Source organism: Photinus pyralis, unplaced genomic scaffold, assembly GCF_008802855.1.
Source record: "Photinus pyralis isolate 1611_PpyrPB1 unplaced genomic scaffold, Ppyr1.3 Ppyr1.4_LG6, whole genome shotgun sequence".
Classification (NCBI taxonomy): domain Eukaryota; kingdom Metazoa; phylum Arthropoda; class Insecta; order Coleoptera; family Lampyridae; genus Photinus; species Photinus pyralis.
In genome coordinates, this window is record NW_022170663.1 from 6,322,781 (window position 1) to 6,345,857 (window position 23,077).

Sequence of the window (23,077 nt, forward strand, 5' to 3'; positions counted from 1 at the left end):
GGTCCAGTGTTGATCCTGGAATAATGGACCTTTAGTAATAACGGCCTGATGAACCTAAAGTTCTCGATATCCGGCTACACAGCTTCTTCGTCGAAATTCAATTTAAAAATTTCTTAACGTCATGATTTCTGGTATATCCTCATGTTTGAAGATACAAACAAACAATGGCAATTAATGTAACTGTACTGGTAATGAATTGGTTTGAACGACAATGGAAAACTTTTTTATTATGTTATTGTCAAAATAATCATTTGTTTAAAGTTATAATGAAAAAGTGTAATTGAAAACAAGACAGTTTGCAGCGGAATTTAAATCTTGTGTCACATCCTCATCCGTGTTTAACAGTTTCATTAATGGGTCCAATTTCATGATCCTGTGCCTCTTCTACTGGTCTACAGTATTTGCGTACAATGGGCGTGAGAAGTTTTGGATGAATCGCTTGGTTATCTTTCGTTTTAGTTGCCCAACTGACCGCAGCTCCGACTACTATCGTGGTCATTGCTCCCATGAACTCAAAGTACTGAAACGAAACTCGGAACAACCAAAACGAAGCTTCTGGTGAAGACCTAAAAAAATCAAAATGTCCTCTTGCGTTGTGTCAAAGAAAATACTCAACGGTTGAGGTGTTGCCGTAACATTCAAAGTGAAATTGCTGAAGGTGGTGGTGTTACATCCGTATGTATGCAACGATTTTGGGCTATGGTGAATGAATCCGTTTCGGACGTAGATGCTGTTGTTTACCACTATCACCCCCATCAATAAAACCGATGCGATTGCGCCAAGAGACGCACCCTAAAATTACTTTATTTCGAGGTACTGCGAACTGTATTGATATTACCTGAGAATTGGCAAAAGGAAGCAGTACCCCCAAAGTAAATACCCCGAACATGGTCCCACCGGTAGCTCCCCTAACGTAGTAGTTTAGCTCGAAGACCGTACCGCCATTTTCCAGTAAACATATGAAAGCTATTGACAACAACCCAAAGAATACAACAAATAGCTTCATAATCAAGCTAGGGGCTCTTCTTAAAAGCTTTTCGCTAATAATCCATGGAACAATGTCGCTGTAAACTATTCCAGACAGTGTATTTAGTAACGTCGAATATATGCTGAAAGTAGGTTGGTATATCTAATCGACCATTGTTAGGTCTTAATTACCTTAAAGATGATCCAAAGAACGCCGCTAAAAATAAACCATTAAATCCCGGAATGGACGCTGTTAGATCGGTTATGAAGTAAGGAAGGATTTGGTCCGCCTTTTTAATTGCTCCAATTGACTTCGGATCGCAATCAAAATATTTTGCGTACATAACCAACCCTAGCGTCATGCACAACACTTTCGCTAAAGTATAAATCGTTGAATATGAGGCGATTAGGCTGCAAGTTCTTTCGGATTTCCACAATTTTCATTAAGGGTAGTAACTCACCGAGGTATTAATTGCTTTGGTATTGTGAAGTATCTCTGAACCTCGTGAGGCGACGTGCAAAGAGTTACGCATGAGGTAACTGTGGATCCCAGTAAAATGGTCCAAAAGCTCACTCTTACAGTCGGGTTAGGGTTGAAACTATGAAAAAATAGAGAGCGTCAATGTTTTTGATGGTTATAGGCAAGCGTACTCAAAGATGTTTAGCCTGTCACCATCGCTTGCACGATGGATAACTTCGCTAACGCTTCCGGTTGATACAATTCCCATTACTATTAGCGCAATTACAAGAGTAATGGTAATGGATAACTGCACCACATCACTCCAGGTGACCCCTTTAATTCCGCCAAGGCTGGTATAGAACACACATACACATGTCATTACCGAGGCAATTAGATACAGGTTAACGCCCGTCGCTAAAACATGATTTTGCGTCTTCTTTTAAATTCCGCGCCGAATTACCTTGGCTGAATGTAAGTGAAGGAGTGTACATGCACATAGGAAGTATGCACGCATACGTTGCTACTGTGATCAGCATCAGCAGCTTTCTCAAAAAACCATTAAACCTCATTTCCAAGTACTCGAAGATGCTGGTCATGTTCAAGTTGCTAAAGACAGGCACGTACAAGAAATAGTTAGCTAAACTCGCGAGTGCTATCGAAATGGTCATTAATATAACTTGACTTCCATGGAGATACACTTCGGTCGCTAATCCTACGACAGAATGGCTCGACAGTGCACTAAAATTTGAAGGTAGAATATTGTCGACCTCCATCTTAAGGTACCTTGCCGTTAAACTTACACTTACCGCTAACCATTTCATGTTTTTTCCACCGAAGAGATAGTCGTCGATTGTTTTCTGTCTTGAGAACAATCCGTGGTATAAACCTACAATGCAGCTTATCGCGATGACGATCACGAATATGGTATAGTCGATCCATGTGAAGCCGTTCGTCGCCATCTTGAGCTAAGTGAAACTCGATTAACACGTTTGAATCTGTTGCACTAATTATTGTGTGATTTTGTGTGACAGATGGTCGCTTTAGGCCTAGAAACACTTAGCTTTGAATTTAGAATGTTTCCATTGTTTGGCACGTTACATAGTGAAAGAGAACGAAACAAAAAGGCAATAGAATCAAGCGCTTTAAGATAAGAAACGAGTATGCAAGCACAGTTTTGCCGATTCTAAAGATCGTTTTTAGGGAACATGACGGCTTTTCTGGTAAACCTTTGCGTATATAAAAAAAATGTAGCCGAATGAGAATGCGATTCTTTGCTGAACTTTCACGGTGTAAATCGAGCGCGGCATTTTATATCGCGTAACATTTATTTTCGACCAAAAGTTTCAAGACGAGCTCATGTGATCTAGGGTTACAGAAGATTTCACAATCATACGTGACATTTTTTATTCCTTATCGTCGCATAACCCGAATACTGTGCTGCCAATTCAACGAAATTATTATTATGTGACTTTAAATTCTTTGCAATTTGCCATTACAAGTAAAGTGATATGCAGTAGCGTCTTTAGGCAAAAAAGGAACTACTGCAAGTATCGATTCATAATGACAAGTATGTAATAGCGACGTATTTTGCTCGAGTTTTCAATGGACACGGTGGAACTGTGATATTTGTAAAGAAGGACATTCAGTTCGAAGTAATTGCGGGAATAAGAGATCTATCGGTCGAAATGCATTTTGAAATATGCGGTATAAGACTACTGGATCACTCTGCAACAGTAATTTCAATGTATAGACCTGATCGGGACAATAGTATCTTTATCGAAAACATTGAGAAAGCGTTGGAAATTGTACAAAATCATAGACTAATTTTGTGTGGTGACTTTAACATCCATTTTTTACATGATTCTTGCTTGTTGAAAAAAATGCTTAATATATTTCGAACATACGACTTACACCCAACCATTACAACTCCAACTAGAATAACAGCAACTACAAGTACTTGTATCGATAATATTGTCACCAATTTTCAAGATAACATGTAGGTATCATATTTTTAATTTACCTATTGATTTTTCTGATCACAACATGCAAATAATATTATTAAAAAAATGTAAAAAGAGTCGAAGATTATTTAAATTAGGGCCTCATATTACTAAAAAAATATTAATTCACTTACCAACAACTTAGAACGTGTCAATTGGAATTCGTTGTATAGCGAAAAAAATGTGGATAATTTCGTATCAACATTTTTTTAATTTCATTAAACCCATCTTTGAGAAGTGTTTCCCCCTTAGAAAGCGTTACAATACCGAGAATAAAAAAAGCTGGGTAACTAAGGGAATTTGTACATCGAGCAAAATAAAGCGTAGGCTCTATATTAATGTGAGGAAAACTGAGGAACCGAATTTAATTGCACACTATAGACGATATGCCAAAGTGTTTAAAAAATTAATTATTAACGCCAAAAGGATGCACTCTAACAGAATAATAATGAAATCTAAAAATAAAATAAAAACTACTTGGCAATTAATAAATCAAAATTTAAACAGGCTAGCCTCGCCACCAAACATTATTTCTTTAAGTCACGATGGCAAAGATATAGCTACGCCTGTAGAAATCGCTAATGTCTTCAATGACTACTTTGTTTCTATAGCTGAGAAAAATATAAATAAAATTCCAACATCTTACGAAATCCCTAAAGTAATACCAACCCCACAACATTCTTTTTTTCTATTTCCCGTTACAATCAATGAATTATATAACGTAGTACATAATTTGAACAATACTAATGCATGCGGTGAAGACAATATACCAATTAGTTTTTATAAAGAAGCGCTACATTACATGCAGAAACCCCTGATTTACTTAATAAATTTAATTTTTACGACAGGGGAGTTTCCAAAACACGGTAAAATTGCGAAAATCAAACCATTGCATAAAAGTAAAACAAACAAGTTAAAAAGTAATCGTAAACGATTTACATAAAGCGCATTTCCACTTGCATTCATTTCCCATTTGTAAGATGCAACTTCTGTTAAAATCGTAAAAATCCGCCCACAAATATGAAAGATAGCGTTGCACATGGGCAATCCATTGTTGACGTGCTACTTCAATTTCAGTTTGAGAAGAATTTCATTTCAATGCTTTTCTAAATAAGAAAGTTGGAACTGCGCATGCGCAAACCTAAATTTTAAAACTAATGTTAGATTTTCCTTTGTTCCAAGCGCCTAAGTACCAAATTTCACTTAAATAGTTCCATAGATAAAAAAGTTGGCACGGCGCATGCGCAAAACCAAATTTTGAAATTGGCGTTTGATTTTCCTTTATTCGAAGTGCCTATGTATCAAATTTCATTCAAATACTTTTATAAGTAAAAAAGTTTGCAATTCGATTTATAAATGGTCGAGATGCGAAAAGGGCACTGTGAATTTTGAATCGATTCGATTCAACTTTTGGCATTGCGTATTATATGGTTAAAGCTATGCCCATATTGAATTTCATGCAATTCAGTTCATAACTAACGGAGATGTAAAAGCGATCGAACATTTTTAAACAAAGTTATCGTTCACACGGACAGATAGATGGACAGACAGACAAAGGAACAGACGGAGAGACCAACCGGCAGGCGACAGATAGCAATGAAAAATTATAAACGATCTCTAGGATCGTTAATAAACGGCAAAAGTGTAAAATTATGGAACATGTAAAAAACGGTTTTTTGTTTTTTTACAATAACTTTTTGTAAGCGGTACAGAAAAAATTCCTTCCTTGGTGCAAGACTCGACACCATAACGAACCAAATAGCGAAAAAAGTAGAACAATAGCTCTTAAGATAAAAAAACTAGTAGCGTCGCAAAGTTAGCGGACGGACGGACGGACGGACAAAGTGGCCACAATAGCGCATTTTTTTTTATTTTTGTGGAAATGCGCTAAAAAGGATGTATGTAATTACAGACCGATATCGATACTTAACACCTTGTCAAAAATAGTCGAATCACTATTAAAGAACAGATTGATTTCGTACTTCGAATCTCACCATTTATTTAATAATTCTCAACACGGGTACAGAGCTGGAAAATCGACGAACACGGCACTACAAAGCATGCTAAAGTTTGTTTACAATTTCCATAACAAGGGTAAAATTGTAGCATCGATAAATTGCGATCTCTCCAAGGCTTTTGACTTGGTAGATCCGGAATTACTGCTGTCAAAACTCCGTGCGCACGGAATTAGAGGCGTACCGTTAAATTTATTAAAATCGTTTGTTAGTGACAGATATCAATATGTTGTAATTGACAAAGTCTATAGTTCGGGACAAATAGTTGAAGTAAAGTCACAAGTACGACCTGTGAATTATGGTGTGCCACAAGGCTCCATTCTGGGTCCTATTTTATTTATCATATATATGAATGATTTGCCAAATAATTTAATAGATACGTGTCACATGTGTACTTATGCAGATGATACTAGTGTAACTATTGCCTGCAGTCAAAACGACTTAAAATTCACCTTAAACAAATCTTTGGCACAACTAATCAACTGGTTTAATGCAAATAAACTTTTAATAATTAACGTTGAGAAAACTAAAGTACTTGTCTATAAGAAAAATTCAAGTTCTGTTATTTCAAACATAACCTACGAATCGACAATAATCGAAACAAGTAATTACTGCAACTTTCTCGGAGTTATATTAGACAGAAATCTCAACTGGAAGGAACACATTGAACAACTACAATCAAAATTACACCAATCAATTTTTGCGCTCTCACGCTGTAGACAGTTCTGCAATAAAGATACGCGCTAATCAAAGTGTATTATGCTCTTTTTGAAGCGAAAATGAGATACGGAATCCTACTGTGGGGAAATACCAATAAAAATTTAATTAGCGACATTTTCAAAACTCAAAAACGAGCGCTTCGGACAATATTCTCGCTACAGCGAAGGGAAACCTGTAAGCCGTACTTTCAACAGTTCCGCATTCCTACCCTGTATAGTTTGTATATTATTCAATCTTTGTGTTATGTTTTTAAAAATAAGGCATTATTCTCCTTTAATTCCGATTACCCCAAATATAATACCAGATCAAAAAATAATTTTGCCTCCAAAAGTAAAGTGTATGACACATCAAATCTACAAATGGGTCTACGATTTTACAATGCTTTCCCTAGCAATATCAAATCTATATCGGCGTTCGTCCCATTTAAAAATAAGATTCGGAAAATACTTAACACAATGGCACCATATTCACTGGAAGACTTCTTCACAAATATCGCAATTTATTAACTGTAATTTTTATCGAAATTTTTATATACATTTAATATTGTTATGTTGTTGTTTGTTTAATTCATATCATTGTCTATTTACATTTTATCTTTACATTTAATATTGTTATGTTGTTTGTTTAATATATATTATAGTCTATTTACATTTTATCTTTATACATTTATATTAAGTTGTAATTGTTCCAATGTTATACCACAAAAGTGGTTCAATAAACGATCTCTCTCTCACTTCCTTGTGTAGCGAAATCAAGCGTGAATATAGTGCGGGCGAGTGCGTTGCCTTTTTAATAGGCGAGCGTTTTGGTCGGTCACTGTGGTTGCACGAATTTTAGCACGAAAGCATTGGGGCCAAAAGCAAGGAACGTTCAATGCATTTGACACAATGCAGTGTTTAGTTACGATAAAAAGAAATTTACTATCCCAATTTGCGAATCCTGGATTAAACGGCCAGAGGTAAAAGTTTAAAGGCGATTAATTAGTGTTTTTCCTAACTGTTACAACCCTGTGTATATAAAAATAAAATTGACATTTACATATTGGTAAATGATTCCAGTGAGTAAACCTAATTTCCACTACGAAATTTCGAAAAACCTGAAGCCCGGTTTGCTCCTGATTCAATTTCGTCTACCATTATGAATGATAGCCATGTTCATTGATACCATTCTTTTATGTGGGTTAAATTTTATTTAGTATCCAGAGATGTGTGTTTTAAATTATAAGGAGAAATAGGTAAGGTAGGAGTCACTAAAAGTTTATTTATTTCTGAGGTAGCCGTGGATTTAGTTATTTCATTACAAAAAATTAATTTACAGCAAAATTTTTACCAGTGCCGTAGAGAAAAATAGTATATTATATACCGCGGGACTGAAGTAGTACTTTTAATCCCGAAGGTAAAGTTTATGGCCCGACCGAAGGGAGGGCCATAATTTACCTGAGGGATTAAGAACACTACTTCAGTCGCAAGGTATATACGATATTTTTCGTACTTCCGAAACTGAAACACTTAATATGTATGGAGTTAGAGAACGCGTTCTTTCAAAAAAATCGCTGATTAACCAGTTACCATAGGAACGTTGCGTTGGTACGACAATCCCTATGCTACTATAACAAAAATAATTTGGAAACTGTCATTGCTAGTGTGCTAGAGTGAAGTGGTCACTTTAGTCTCGGAAGTACGAAAAATTTATTTTATGCAAGTGGTGCTTTCAACCCCTGTAAATGTAACTAAATCGTTACAGACTAGCGATTACTTGATTAATAATGGAAAGATATAGGACTCTTGTTAAAAAATATTTCTGTCCACTGACTGAAAATGTCCTGCAATTTCAGGAAATTTCCCTCAGAATATAGGTGACTGATTATTTCGGTGTATTAACAAATCAAACGTGTATAGCACTGCTCTTGCGGGCGACGTAGTGTTGTTACCTTCTGATAACCGAAGAGTATTATACAACACCCGACTTTAATTAATTTGCAATGCACAACGCTAATTTATTTGCATTTACATTTGTCCCATTCCATCTGTCTGCCGATACGTAATGCAAATTATAAAGCGATTATATTATGATCTTAAATACAAGGGTCATGGTACCTGTGACCATGGCACTTTTATTTAGATTTGTCACACAATGCAAGAGTTTTGAGATTCTAGTAAAATTACTTCTACAAATTTTTAATTGACATCAATCAGGTTTCTTAATTGACTTTAATCCTTCAAAAACTCTATATTATAATCGCCTACAACAATCACGTTAACGCTGCTATCATATTATTATTGTGTAAGTAATTTAGAAGTGCTATACGGTGATGACTAAGATTTTAATTGGAGTAAACCGAGGGGTAAACTATATTCTACAGGTGAGACATTTGGGCCCCAAGATGAAATTTCCGCACCTCAAAGAAAAATCAGATTGAAATTATGCGAAATTAATTATTGGTTAGCATTTTTGTCCCTCGTCGCATTTTTCTCCCATTAGTCCCTTAAATGGAAGGCAAGGCGCGTTGATTTAGTTCACGGATTTGTACTATTTGAAATGTTTTATTAAAAATGTGTGTGGTGGTTACTTATCGTATCATCGTATCATAAAAAATGCCTGTTACTGATGACCTGTTTGTGATGAACAGACCTGTTTCTGATGATCAAACCTATTTCTGGATGAATAACCTGTTTCTGATGACCTGTTTCTGATGATCAGACCTGTTTTTTAACAGGCCATGTATAGACGACAACCACGATGACTTTTAGTAAGTTTAGAGCGCGCTTGAATCTCACGTCTTGCGCGTCATGTGACTGTCTTGCATAGGTGACTCCTTATCTACTCTTATTCAATGACGCTATCTTCTTGGACCTCATCGTTTCTCCCATTTATTTATTTATTTATTATGGCAAAAATTGATGAAATGCTAAGATAAAAACAGTCAAAACCTCTTACCAGTGAACTTTTGAATCACTGCTGCGGTACGGCGTCTTATGGTGAGATAACTCAGCAACTGCAGGTAGAATTTTGATCCTACAAAATAGGGAAATTTCATTCATTAATGATTAAAGGAAAGATAGCTACTTACGTCTCAAAGTATATACCTACACTGTTAAAACTTGTGAAGGATAACACGCCTAATGTCTATTTTGGCAGAATTTTTTTTTGTTCACATTGCACAAAAAATTGTAATAATTTATCCTTAAATACTCATAAAATGAATTTATTCAAGTAAAATCCAAATTACATTTGTGCTTTATTGTTTAATACACTTCACAGGAACGTTAAATTAGTAAACAACCGACTGTTTAAACCTGTGAAAGAACATTATATAGTCAGTAAAACATTTTATATTTAATCGCCCTAATGTATTTAAATACTGTCCCCAATGCCAACCATTCACTCGAATTTGAATCAAGTTTAATTTGTTACCTGCCACAAGTTAGGTATTTCAAACGCATGTGCGGATAATCGAACCAAGGAAAGCTCCTCCTTAGGAGTGTGATTCATTTTTGGGCATTAATATTGCAGACGATCCGCCCATGCAAAAATTATGGACATTTCAAAAAGAGTAGATGGTACGCACCGAATCAAAGCACAACTGAATACTTTGCCTTTAAAGGAATTGTATTTTACAAGCCCTATTCATAAGCCTTGTTGTGACGTGTTAGTGACGTCATTGTGGTTCTATAGACATACCTTACTTTATGTCAGGAAATTAACAAATGTATAAAATTTTATAAGCGCAATATAGTGCAAGTCTCGACATCATAGTGAACCATATAGCAAAAATAGTAGCTCTTAAAATAAGGATCTGAAAGCCACATAGCCGTAGGGACGTACACACGGACGGACGGACCCACGGACGCCACAGTAGCACATTTTCTGACATACTGCACAGGAATTCCAGTTGCAAATAATTGATTTAAGACTCCGTCTGTTTTTTTACTAAATGGGAAATTGCAACCAGAAAACTGTATCATAAAAATTATTAAAAGTAAATGTCTGCGACTAGATGTGCGGTTCTCCATTAACTTTACCTTTTTTACTCCCCTGGTTTACTCAAGAGATCTCTTTCTTTTATCTGAAATTATTGCTCTACAAAAAGGAGTTCTAAGGTATTTTAAAGATGCATCTCTTTTGTTACATTGGTTTTCTATTGAATTGCCTATTTACTAAATTTTTACCTGTCATAAATTTGGATAGTTAATGTCTAAGTCGAGGTGGCCATCTCTTTTTCTACCTCTAAATCGATCAATAATTTGAAATAGAATCGTTAATAATTTACCTCTGAACTTGGTTTCCTTACAGTAAACTTTAATGGAATCCTTTTTGATTCCGCGAGATAAAAATCTGATTAGACAGGTTGACAAATTCAGGGATTCATTTTGATAACAATACACAAAAGAACAATAATTTGCATGGTTCTCGACAACTTTAATCGTAATGATACAATAGGTCAATAGGTCAAATTTCCTTTTTATTTATTTATTTATTTATTTGTTTAACCAGAAACCATACAGAATAAAAATTCCAATTACATGGCACTGGGGCTCTGAACAAATATTAGGACTTAAGATCTAATTTTATTTATTATTGAATTTAGGGGATCGTGAAAAAAGTCGATATCATTAACTGAGGACAACTTATTTAAAGTGATCAAGATCTTAATAAGTGGGGAAGTTGTGTTGTTAACTACAAAAATACTATTATTTTGCCTTAGCTTAACAAATGGTACCTTAAGCTTAATCGAATCGTAAAGCTATCGATTAAAATTTTTAAATTTTTTTTTATAACTAACCTTTTATTTACAATTCCTTCCACGATATGGAAATTACATTACCTGACTCGGAAATTAAAGTGCTCGTCCCCAAAGAGGCCTAATACTTCAATATATCCTCGCCATTTTCGTGACGTTTATGTAAATAACTATTTCTATAACAATCCAAAATGGAATAGTAATGGCAGAGACACTTTGTTAATTTTTATTGGTTCGTCAACTTTCAGGGTTGTTTATAGAAAAGCTGACTCGACAGATTTTCCCAAAGAATACTTAATTTGCAGCGTAGGATGTAGGTATGTAACTTATTCTGACCTCCTTTTAGCATGTAAAACAGTACCAACTCTCGACCGATTCGATTTAAAACAATGAACTCACTGATAGACATGACGCAGATGATTAAAAAAGTGTTCTTGAGCATATTTTAATGGAAAAAAATCGCAAAAAAATTTCCGTAAAATAATCTCTCTCGTTATTTCTTTATAAGAGACATCCTCTGTTAAAATTTCAGAAAAATTAGTTCACAAAAAAGTTGAATTTGCGCATGAGCAATCTGTTTTTTATATATGCGTACAGTTTTATAAATACCAATTCAATTCGTTTTGCAAGAAGCATATTTGGTTACAATTTCAGAAAACCGTGGTACACAAGTAAAAAGTCTCAAATTATGGTACATGAAAAAAATTGATTCTTTACTATAACTTTTTGTGTAATAAAAGCAGAAAGAATTCCTTCCTTGGTGCAAGCCTCGACTTCATAACGAATCAAATAACGAAAATACTCGAATAAGTAGCGACAGGTACGGACAGACGGAATCGCAAAGTGGCGCTAAAAATACTATTGCTATTTAAATTTAATTAAGATGATTTATAAGATTAGTTACGGGATAGGTAGTGGAAGAGTTACATATAGGGTTTATTTACAATGTAATTTTATTAAAGAAGAACTTTTTTCAGCAAAAAATTAAGAAGAAATGGATTATTTGGACGCGTTGTACGGAGAAAATGAGGGAATTGAGAGAGGAAAGGGAGAAGTTTCGTGAGGAGACGGAAAAATTGCATTTAAAAAATGTTTATCCGCGTATAATTAAAAGATATAATTAGCGTATTAAATTACTACCTTATTGATTAATTAAAAATAATTGCGGATTTCCATTGTGGTTTTTAAAGTAGCCTCTTTCTTAAACTAATTTAAACGGTTAAATATTCTCATTGGAATATCACTTTGTTGTAACAAGGCTGACGACAAAGGTCACGTTTAGTTGATAGGGAGATCCAGATACGCCACACGTAATTAATTGGGGGTATTGTCGTTAATTTGTGCTCACCGCTCTTTTATTTAATTGTGGTTACTAAATTCTATTTTTGTACATCCAATTTCCAGAAATACACTAATACGTTAGTAGTGAATAAATTATCTGTTTCAAGTTCCCCAGTTTGTAACCCCCAGCAAGTAACCATTACGATCTTGTTAAACGAAGATTCTTGAGACCAACCCGCTTTGAATAAAATTAGTGGTATAAAAAAAGTGTTTTTCAAAAATAGGCGTCTGCGATCTAATTGCTGTATCAGGGACGAACTTTATAAGTGTCTCGGGAAAGGGACCCGTATTAGAAGAATACTTGTGTGTGCGAGTAGACCTAACTACAGTGCTGTTTGGCCGTATACAGTGTGCCCATGATAAGATATTAAAATTTGAATTGGTCCTTATTTCTCTTAAAATATCGTCGCGGTCAAGGCGGAACGATCCTGTAACGTAAATGATCAAACCACATTTACTCGCAAAAACATACCTCCTTCGCATTGGTAGGAAATATTCAAACTTCATTTACAGTTGTATGTCAAATGTCAAATGAATCCCCGTTAGGTACCAAAAGAAAATTATATTCTACAAAACACTATGTACAATAACAATAAAAAGAGAATTTCAGATTTCTCTGCCTCTGGTTGGAAGGATTGGATGGTTAGCGGTCACGGTCTTCGTTTTACTCAAAAATGCGCCCGGACACTGCTACCGCTTTATGGAGATGATACTCGGTATAATTTTCGGTCTTCTAGGTGTCACCGCGAAGAAGATTCGCTCGCAAAAGCACGGTTCGAATCCGCCAAGATTCGGTGTCTGAGGCTGCCCACGGAAACACTTTCTTTCTCATCCGAATTCACTTATATTTATACCCTCTTTAATTAAGGTGCACCTATCTAACTACCAGTCTTCTAGGTCGTCCAGTATCGTCTGAAGGCTCCTAGAGATGTCCGCTGGTTGCCACGATCTTGTCTGGGTGGCGACGTCGTTCGTGTAGAGAGCCAGGGTGGTGTCTCCGGCATGTCTCGAACGTATAGAGAGAACAACAACGGCGAGGCCGTTGATACACACCTCAAACATGCTCACTTTTTAAAGGTTAGGGTAAAAAGGATTAGATTAAATTACCAGTCATTACTCACTACAATAAATGACGTTTATTTATACCTTTTAAGTACCACTGGCATTATCTGTAATTTGGACGTTCTCATTCAAAAGATTATTCTTCAGCTCAAATTCGGCCTGTGACTTTGGTGAACAGAATCTGCGAACGCAAGGTATTACAAGAGCAGGATCTACTTCGCTATCTTTGGTCGTAAGTACACTAATAAGGACCCCAATCAAAATGGTAAGTGCTGTACCAATACCGGTGTAATATTGAAAGGACAGCCTGAAGAGCCACAGCGGTGCTTCCGAAATGGGAGTGCTACGAATAATTCGTTAGGTCTTACAATTCTCTGGTGGAACTTACATTGTCGTAACAAGCGATTGGTTCAAGTAAGTTGCGTTACAATCAGTTGTACGCAATGGCTTTGGTGGGTAAGAAATCGCGCCGTCCCAGACATATATTTGATGTTGAATTATGAGGTATGACATTATCCCTACCGAGGATAATACTCCAATCAGTGCGCCCTAGAATACAAGGTTTGCTGAGTTTACCCAGTTGCCCCACTCACCCTTGCATTGCTCCTGGGGATAAGCAAACCGAGCGTAAAAGCTCCCAACAAGGGACCCTCCGTAATACCATGAACACAATGTAACAACTCAAATAAGGATCCCAATTTCTCTGCGACAAATACAAGGGATACGCTTATAATTCCTACGATGGCTGTGATGACTTTTAGAACTGTGCTAGAATTTGCCCATTTTCCTCCTTTTGGCAGGATATGAATGAAAAAGTCAAGGTAACAAATGGCAGAGATCGAATTAAAAAAAGTCGACAAAACACTAAAAGACTAATATTTTTCAGTGAAACCGGTCACAATTACTTTACCCCAGAGTTGTGGTGCATAATCCCGCCACGAACAATCCGCTAAGCCCGGGTACGGATTTCCCTATATCAGTTACAAAGTAAGGGAAGATTTGGTCAAGTTTTTTAATTAGTCCTATCGAGAATGGATCACAATTTGCGTACTTGGCGTAAACGACTAGCCCCAAAAAGCAACAGAGCAGCTTGGATAGTCCGGCTAAAATTGTAGTTACCATATTGGCCCTGAAAATTTCAAGGTATAGTGACGAAACTGTTAATTACGGTTGCGTACCTTTTCGCACGTTGGAGTGAAGGTAACGATATTGATCGCTGAACTCCTGCGGGTGGAATGGCTAGAAATCCCAACCATAAGAAGATGTTTCCGATTACGACCGATAAAAATGTGTTTCTAACTGTTGGATCTGGATTCATGCTGAAAGTGCGTTTTACGTGTTGTGATTTACATAGAAGTGGTAGACCAAACTGCTTTAAGAGCCACCATATTCAATGTGTGGTCTACTGCTTCCAAGTGACCGATATGCGTACTTAAAGAACTCTATCCTCTGGCCGTCGGAAGATTTCGTCCATACCTCATCCACACCGCCTACTAGAGAGATTCCCTTGGCTAACACGTAAAGTATGGTACCGAAACTGATTAACACTTGCAATGAGTCCGTCCATGCCACTGCTTCTATGCCTCCAATTGTTGTATAAAAAATACAAACGCCCGCAATAACCCAAGCGATCACGTGTAGATTAATCCCAGTTACTAAAAACGTTTTACATGTCTGTAAGCTTGGGTTCACCGTGCTTACCTTGATTAAGCGATAAGGACGAAGCATAAATAATTATAGGCATCATCAACAATTTTGTCAAAATGTATATAAGAGAGGCTACATTTTTTATGGACTTATCAAATCGCATTTCGAAATAGTGATAAACGCTTTGTAACTGTAAATTGTAAAATACGGGCAAATAGACAAAGTGATTTATCAAACCGGCGATTAAAATAGACACGATCATTAGCCATACTTGTGTGCCATACGTGTATATTTCGGACGGTACTCCTACGATGGCTATTGGCGAAACTGTCCTAAAATGATGACTTATCTCACGATTTATTCAAAAGTATACTTACCCAGTAACAAGTGACAATGTTATGGGAAGCGTTGCCATCTTTCTTCCTCCAAAGAGGTAACCATCGAGCGTTTTTTGCTTTTTGTAGAAACCAAAATAGAGTCCAATGCAACAGTTGACGATTAACAAAATAGCCAATAGCGAATAGTCTGCGATAGAGAACGTAGCGTATTCCATCTTTACACGAACTAATGATCTCTGCCGGCGGTCGTAAACTTAAAACCTTCAATTCGTAATTAATTTCGATTCTATTATGCCACAAATTAAGAGAAATGCAAATGGACATTATTTCGTTATTTTCACATCGAGCGTTCAATAACGCAGTGCAATGGCGTGTAATGGCGAATGCCATTAAATTAGGGAGAGGTACGAGAAAAGACTTCAGTTGGACACGACGAAGTACCTACTCTATTGTTGCACAGGTTCTTAACGAGGTAACCACACCTATCATTTTTGGTGAACCTGTGATGTATAGATACAATAATTGGTATTTAGACCACAGAAGCACCAACTCGCTATTTTTTATAAAAAGGTTATAATGCAGGGCTGAAGAGTCCCGGGGATTCTTAATGGAAGCAAGCGTTTTTTGCCATTCCTGTTGTACAAAACGTTCAAGCCTTCAAAATACGCCTCCTCATTCGATGTGAGTTTCGTTCCCTGATGCCAAAAGCAAGCATCAGGGTGAAAAATGTTAATTACTTACAAAAAAGATGTGTCTTGATGAGATCTACAAGAAAGGCTTTAAGTACACTTTTTTGCGTTGGGTACAAAATAAAGGCGCTAGAGAGCATTCTCTAACTAAATGTATACTATTACCAAAGATAATTGCAATGACTATCAAAAGTAGTCGGAAAGTCAAGTCAGGAGTTTCTGACAACTAGTTTTTATTTATTTCGTCTTCTAATTTGTCTAGTAGCGCTGCATAGTACTCTGCGGTAACTGTTCTTCCCTTCTGCAGGTAATTTATGAAGCTAACCAAAAGACCAACTCGGCAGTAAATGAACCCTTGAGTTTGGTTGATTAAAATATTGAAATTACAGGATAAAGGATCAATGTTCTTGAGCGAAAACGAAATTCGAATCTACACCAAATTCAAATTTACACATTATCATTTAATCAGGCATTGAAAATTGATTGTATCCTTTAAGCCCCAGTTGCACCAACAAAATTAAGCCTTACCTAAGTTAAGTCGAACTTAAAATCTATGGCAACGCTTATTAAGGCAATCGTTGCTACGGTATTTAGGTTATGATTAACTTTAAGGGATACTTAATTTTGACGGTGCAATTGGCCCTAAGGGCAATAACTCAAAGTTATATTTTACAAAATTATTTCTACATCAAATCTCAATGATTTCTATAAATGGAACTAATCTTGGACTACAGATCTTCTCGTTCATGGAAAGGATTGATTTTCTTAACTGCTAGATACTTTTAGTACAAATGAATGTTGCAGATGTTGCAAATGTTGCAGATTTTCTGTTGAAAATGCGCCTCTTCAAGTTATAAGAAATGAGTCCTATGTTAAAACCCAAAATCTCTATCGCGGACTTTGACTTTTCGGTTACAGGGCCAATCGGAAGACTTCATTGAAGCCAGAAAAGAACTCAAAAGAATGATCCACATTGCTCATAAGAGGTACATTAATCAAATTGAAATAGATCTGCGGAAGAATTCCAATAAATTCTGGAACTACATCAAGTCGTTGAGGAAGAATAGTCAACTACCTGGAATTTTTGAGTACAAAGACACCTCGTTAACGGACGCCAGAAGCATTACGGACGCCTTTGCATCCTTCTTCGAGTCAGTCTACACTGTTGAGAGGAACGATGACCCGGAAGATGACGTGGAATCGGACCTGGTGTTATCCAAATTGCACTTGACTCAGTTACATGAATCCGAGATACTGGAAGCAATTAAAAAATTGAAACCGAGGTCGGCTATGGGCGAAGATGGAATCCCACCCTACATCGTGAAAGGATGTGCATCTTTATTGGTAACCCCCTTACTACATCTATTTAATTTAGCTTTGCAAACATGTACATTCCCTGAAGCTTGGAAATGCACCAGAATAACACCAATTCACAAAAGTGGAAGCCGAAAATTAGTTGAGAATTATCGCCCAATTGCAATTATACCAGCAATAGCGAAAATTTTCGAAAGAGTGATCTATACTAGACTTTATTCCCATCTCAGCAGTATAATTGCAGATCAACAGCACGGTTTCACGCGGAACAGATCAACGATTACCAATTTAATGCAGTTTACGCATTTCTCAGCAGCAGCCTTGGATGAGAGAGCCCAGGTAGACTGTGTTTATACACATTTTGCGAAGGCATTTGACACAGTATCCCATCAAGTCTTGCTCCGTAAACTTGTTTTAAATTGCGTAAGTAATCCGACCGTCAAATTCCTGAAATCATATTTATCTCTCCGTAAAACAAGAGTGAAATTCAATGGTGTGAATTCAGCCGAATTTTATCCCTCATCAGGCGTTCCCCAGGGAACACTTCTTGGTCCTTTTCTGTTTCTCTTATACATAAATGATTTACCCCGAGTGATAAAAAACTCGAAAGCACTACTATTTGCGGACGACCTAAAACTTTTTAATAAAGTCCAATCCGCAAGTGACTGTTTAAATATTCAAGAGGACATTAACTCAGTAATTAAGTGGTGTATCAAAAATAAACCAAAACCAAATATCAATAAGTGTAAAGTCCTTACTTTTACTAGATCGAAAAATCCTTTACTTTTTGACTATAAGATGAATGGAAAGGTCTTACTACGAGTCACCTCCGTTAAGGACCTGGGCGTGTTTTTCAATACCAACCTTAACTTCAACTTACACATTGAATACCTAACAAATGAGTATTACAAACTTCTTGGTTTCGTTATCAGAAATACACTCAATTTCACGAATATACAGACAATGCTAACCTTATATAATGCGTTTATTAGATCCAAGCTTGAGTATGCTGCATGTATCTGGTCTCCTGAAACTCTCAAATACTCAGACATGATCGAAAAAGTGCAGAAAAAGTTCATCCGAGTAATGTTTTTTAGGTCAACCCAAAATTATCCACTTTTGATCTCTTACGGTACCCAGCTTAATTACTTAAATAGTACTTTCGGCTTAAATATAACGAGGTTAGAAACCCGACGGTACATTGCCTCCACAATTTTTGTCTTCAAAATTTTACACAATTTGTTAAACTCTTCCGAATTACTTCAAGAAATTAAGCTTAAGGCACCATTTGTTAAGCTAAGGCAAAGTAATACGTTTTTTGCAGTTAACAACACAACTTCCCCACTTATTAAGATCTTGATCACTTTAAATAAGTTGTCCTCAGTTAATGATATCGACTTTTTTCACGATCCCCTAAATTCAATAATAAATAAAATTAGATCTTAAGTCCTAATATTTGTTCAGAGCCCCAGTGCCATGTAATTGGAATTTTTATTCTGTATGGTTTCTGGTTAAACAAATAAATAAATAAATAAAAAATTTGAAAAATTGGCCTACTTCTAGACACATTTAATGAACCGACGTCGTCATTAAAAGCTTTAGGCTTTGCAGCAACGCCTAGAGGCTATCAACGAATCTTGTGGCGTTTTTCACCTAAAGACCCTATATTGGTACATCATTTAAACACTGTGTCATTCGGAATATCATCGACCCCTTGCCTTGCTATGGTAACTCTAAGCGAATTGGCAGAGAGAGGCACGGAAACTTATCCTTTAGCACCCAAAATGTGTGTTGATGATATTCTCGCAGGCAGCACTTCGATTGCTAACGCCCTTAAAGCATGCGGCCCATAACAATCTAACATGGAAATGTTAATATATACCTTGTTAATTACCTATTTTATTAGATATAAGCAGTGTATTCATATTATGGCGACTTCCATTAAAAGAAAATTAAGCATTATAAATGTTGAGGTAGTATAAATTACCACTTCATCAGTTACTTGTTATGAGTTGTTCGCTGAAGTGGTTACCTCTATTTTTTCAATTTAGAGAACAAAGAAAAGGATTCATTGACAATTTCACTTTCGATTTGGTTGGAAACAACCTAAATTTTGTTAAAAATAGAACATACCGTTTTTTATAATAATAATAATAATAATAATAACTCCATGACTCCATTTAATAAAATTACAGGAATTATTATAATGATTTTTTTTGTTTTGTTTTGTTTTCCTCTTTCCTGATAGCGTTGGCTATTGTGCCCATCAATAGGTATGTTGGTAGGTATGAATTATATACTATCCCTAGATTTAAATGTACGTGTGATTTTTTTTTTTTAGGACCCTACATAACCTCACCAGACACAGACATAGACACAGACACTAATCGTTACTTGATTTTAATCCGTGCGATTAGTTAACCAGGCTGGACCTGAGTTCTCACAAGAAACACCGACCATAATAATAATAATAGTTTTATTTAGTTAACCCTCAGACAAAACAATAATAAAATTAAAAACAAACCACATTCGAAACAAAAATTTCAACCAAAGATCTTAGAAACTAAAATTTAAACTGAAAATGCTAAAGGTAACTAAATGGGTCAAAGTTCAGGCACAGGTGAGAATTCACCTGATTCTGTTCTTCCACTTTGCCCTCTCATTGATAATTAAACTCAAAGACGTTGTGCAATGGAATGACAGACGAAATGAAAAACACAATTATGATAACGATCAAATGATGAATTGTACTGCGATGGTTCATGGGTCAAAGATGAAATTGTGACACTATTAATTTTGACGGTCAAGCACCATTTTGTGGATGTATTTTTTAAATCGAGGTGGATCCAGGTTTTTGTACCAGTCCGCTAAAGAGTTATATAAATTAGTTATTTGATACGTAAAGGATCTCTCGAATAGAGTTGTATTATGATATGGAGGAGTAAGTAAATATTTCACTCTAGGATTAGTGCTGAACTTAATTTTATCATACAGGTATGAAGGTACTTGTGTCTTAATGACTTTATGGAATAGTAGGGCAGCATGAACATATCTCCGATTTTCCATATTCAACCAGCGTAATTCATTAAATTTGTGGGAGATATGTTCATACTTCCGGATTCCATAAATTAACCTCACACATGAATTTTGCATACGCTGAATTTTATTCCTATCAGAAATGTCTAGACAAGGTCCATAAACACTGTCACAATAATTGAATTGTGTAAGCACCAAAGACTCACATAGCAGAATTTTTGTGTTTTGATTAAAAAGATGACGATTCTTAAAAATTAGTTTAAGTTTCACGTATGCTTTTCTAATCATTTCAGATACTTGTTTTTTAAATCTTAAAGAGTGGTCTAGTGTTATTCCTAAATATTTCAAATTATCTTTAACTGTAAGCACCGAATCTTTTACAAGTACACGTATATTAGAACTGCATTCAACTCTGGGTTTATTCCTACCAAACAGAATTAACGATGATTTGGATGCATTGATGTTTAAACCGTGTGCCTCAGAGGTTTCAACCAAAGTCTTAATGTCTGCATTGAAATTTTGAATCGCAAACATTGTGTCTTTTGGGTGAAAATCAAGATATACTTGTGTGTCGTCAGCGTACTGATGTAGTTTTACATGCTTTAAATTTTTAAAAAAGTATGATGTGTATATTATAAAGAGCAGTGGGCCTAAAATAGACCCTTGAGATACACCAGCCGTGATGTCGATTATGTCAGATTTGATTCCATTAACCATCACTGACTGTGTTCTATTATGAAGATAGTCTTTCAATAAACAGCATGCATTTGAACTAAACCCAATAAAAGTTAGTTGACTTATTAATATTTTATGAATTACGGTATCAAAGGCCCTGGAAAAGTCCAATGCCGCAACTAACGAACACTTACCACAATCTGATGCTGTCAACACATCGTCAACTAAGTTAAGTAAAGCAATGTTGCAACTGTATCCACTTCTGAAACCAGATTGATTTTGTGGTAAAATATTATAATTCAAGATGTGGCTACGCATTTGCTGCATCAAAACCTTTTCCAGTACCTTCAATAAAACCGGAAGAATGCTGATGGGTCTTAAATCCTTGTATTCAGTAGGTGGATTAACTTTGGGTAAAGGTATAATGTTTGCAGATTTCCATACATCTGGGATAGAATTGGAAGTTAGACAAAAGTTTATTATATAAGTAATATAGGGTAACAAAAAAGGACAGCACAGCAAAATCATGTTCAAACTTATACCATCTACACCAACCGCTTTGGATTTTAGCGTATAAATTATTTTCATTATAATAGAATACGCAATTTAAAAAAAAACAAAAGTACTATTTAAATCTTTAAGTTTTATGTTTTTTACTGCGTGGGCCTTTTTTGTCAGTGTGTAACAAAACTGGAACACTGAAACTTAAGAGAGTACTTGTTTAAAACAAGAGAAAGCATTAACGATAAAAACCAATTTTTATTTCAGTTGTTGCAGATGTTGCAGATACTATCAGATGTTTTCTTTCAAGAAAAATGCATTTAGAAACCTGGCGATAATGAATTCTTCTGGTGATGGTCATTACTTCATTGAAAATTTTTCTTTTTATTACAATAGCTCAATTTTGGTGTTTGTCTTTTACTTGTAAGTTTAATGAACTTTATTACTGTTTATTATTCAAAAAACCTCCTTTGTAAGGATCGCATTTAAGGGATATTGAAAATATTTAGGAGCTGAACATCCATGTCTCGCCGAAGGATTTCAAAAATCTCTAGGAAATTCCAAGAGTCCCCTAGAGGCCTTAGGAGCCTTTATTTAGAGTTATAAAGAACTGTTAGAAAAATCCTAACATGGAAGAGCTTGTTTTGGTTTTGCAGACTTACATGTTATACAGTAAACAAATCTTTCAAGAGGAAACTGGCATCAAACTATAATTCTGAAAGCAATTGCTCTCGCTTATATTTAGCCTCTGTTAACAGTATAAGTGAAAATCGTTCTGCAAAACTAAAAGTCGATATCGTTGATATCCAACTGAAGTGTTTATTTTTTAACAATGTTTAGTGGACCGAAAGTTGTAAGCCTTCAAAATTACATATGATACCTGATACATTTGAATACTAGTTTATTTTTTTTACTATGTTAGCCGCTCCAAAAATTCTGTCTCATTGCTGCAATGTGCGCGATTGGAAAGATAATGTTCAAATAACAAAATAAAATTATTGAAGTACTGAAATACTTTACCGGTTTTCGAGTTTGATGAAATATTTTCCACTTACTTCTAAAGAGTCACACATCAAAAGGTTCTCACATATAACGACACTAAGGTGTTAGTTCATCTTGAGGATTAAGACAAGACAAAGTATACTAGAAGATGCATCCTGTGGTATCTATATCTCATACCTATATAATCCATATCATGCATGAATTAGGGCGGAATCCATTTATTCTTAGAGAGTGTAAAATAATACTAATATAATCTCAATGCTAATTCTAGTAGAAAGGTTAGGTAGGTATTGTTAATTTTTGAGATACCTCTACTTTGAAAAACTAGTTTTATCGTTAATTACCTCGCTCGTGTTATAATACAAGTATCACTTAGTGTTTTAATTACCATTTATCTGTATCTCATTTGAAGAATTTTTGTACATTCCGTGAATTAATATTACGTAGGTACCCGCCAACAGAAAATTTAGTATGCAGTGACGATTTAATACATACAACTATACAAAAGAACAGTTAAATACTTCTTAAATGCAGGTGGACAGTACAAATATTTTTCACATTCTCCCATGA

The 23,077-nt window shown here is 35.6% G+C and overlaps 2 protein-coding genes across 2 annotated transcripts; both read right to left on the bottom strand.

Annotated features, from left to right (window-relative positions):
- Positions 1 to 280: 280 nt before the first annotated feature.
- On the bottom strand, positions 281 to 22,582 carry LOC116173794 (sodium-coupled monocarboxylate transporter 1-like). Its single transcript, XM_031491488.1, has 8 exons — positions 22,561 to 22,582; positions 1,887 to 2,391; positions 1,618 to 1,840; positions 1,428 to 1,565; positions 1,159 to 1,377; positions 839 to 1,109; positions 617 to 792; positions 281 to 566 (listed from the first exon to the last, which is right to left on the bottom strand). The coding sequence occupies exons 1-8, from the start codon at positions 22,576 to 22,578 to the stop codon at positions 329 to 331; spliced, it is 1,788 nt and encodes a 595-aa protein (XP_031347348.1). The 5' UTR covers positions 22,579 to 22,582; the 3' UTR covers positions 281 to 328.
- On the bottom strand, positions 13,365 to 22,600 carry LOC116173797 (sodium-coupled monocarboxylate transporter 2-like). The gene is made up of 9 exons (XM_031491493.1): positions 22,526 to 22,600; positions 15,330 to 15,551; positions 15,007 to 15,284; positions 14,738 to 14,960; positions 14,484 to 14,624; positions 14,216 to 14,434; positions 13,899 to 14,169; positions 13,694 to 13,854; positions 13,365 to 13,648 (listed from the first exon to the last, which is right to left on the bottom strand). Exons 2-9 carry the CDS (start codon positions 15,503 to 15,505, stop codon positions 13,393 to 13,395), a joined length of 1,725 nt encoding a protein of 574 aa, XP_031347353.1. The 5' UTR covers positions 15,506 to 15,551; positions 22,526 to 22,600; the 3' UTR covers positions 13,365 to 13,392.
- Positions 22,601 to 23,077: the final 477 nt, after the last annotated feature.

Excerpts from the sequence above, each read along its gene's own strand:
- LOC116173794 (XM_031491488.1), bottom strand. Across the intron at positions 1,110-1,158 it reads TTCTTTGGATCATCTTTAAG|CATATATTCGACGTTACTAA; the intron begins GTAATTAAGACC and ends ACCTACTTTCAG. Across the intron at positions 793-838 it reads TTCCTTTTGCCAATTCTCAG|GGTGCGTCTCTTGGCGCAAT; the intron begins GTAATATCAATA and ends AAGTAATTTTAG.
- LOC116173797 (XM_031491493.1), bottom strand. The coding sequence starts at position 15,505 with ATGGAATACGCTACGTTCTCTATCGCAGACTATTCGCTATTGGCTATT. Across the intron at positions 14,435-14,483 it reads TCACTCCAACGTGCGAAAAG|GGCCAATATGGTAACTACAA; the intron begins GTACGCAACCGT and ends TGAAATTTTCAG. Across the intron at positions 13,649-13,693 it reads CAATCGCTTGTTACGACAAT|CACTCCCATTTCGGAAGCAC; the intron begins GTAAGTTCCACC and ends AATTATTCGTAG.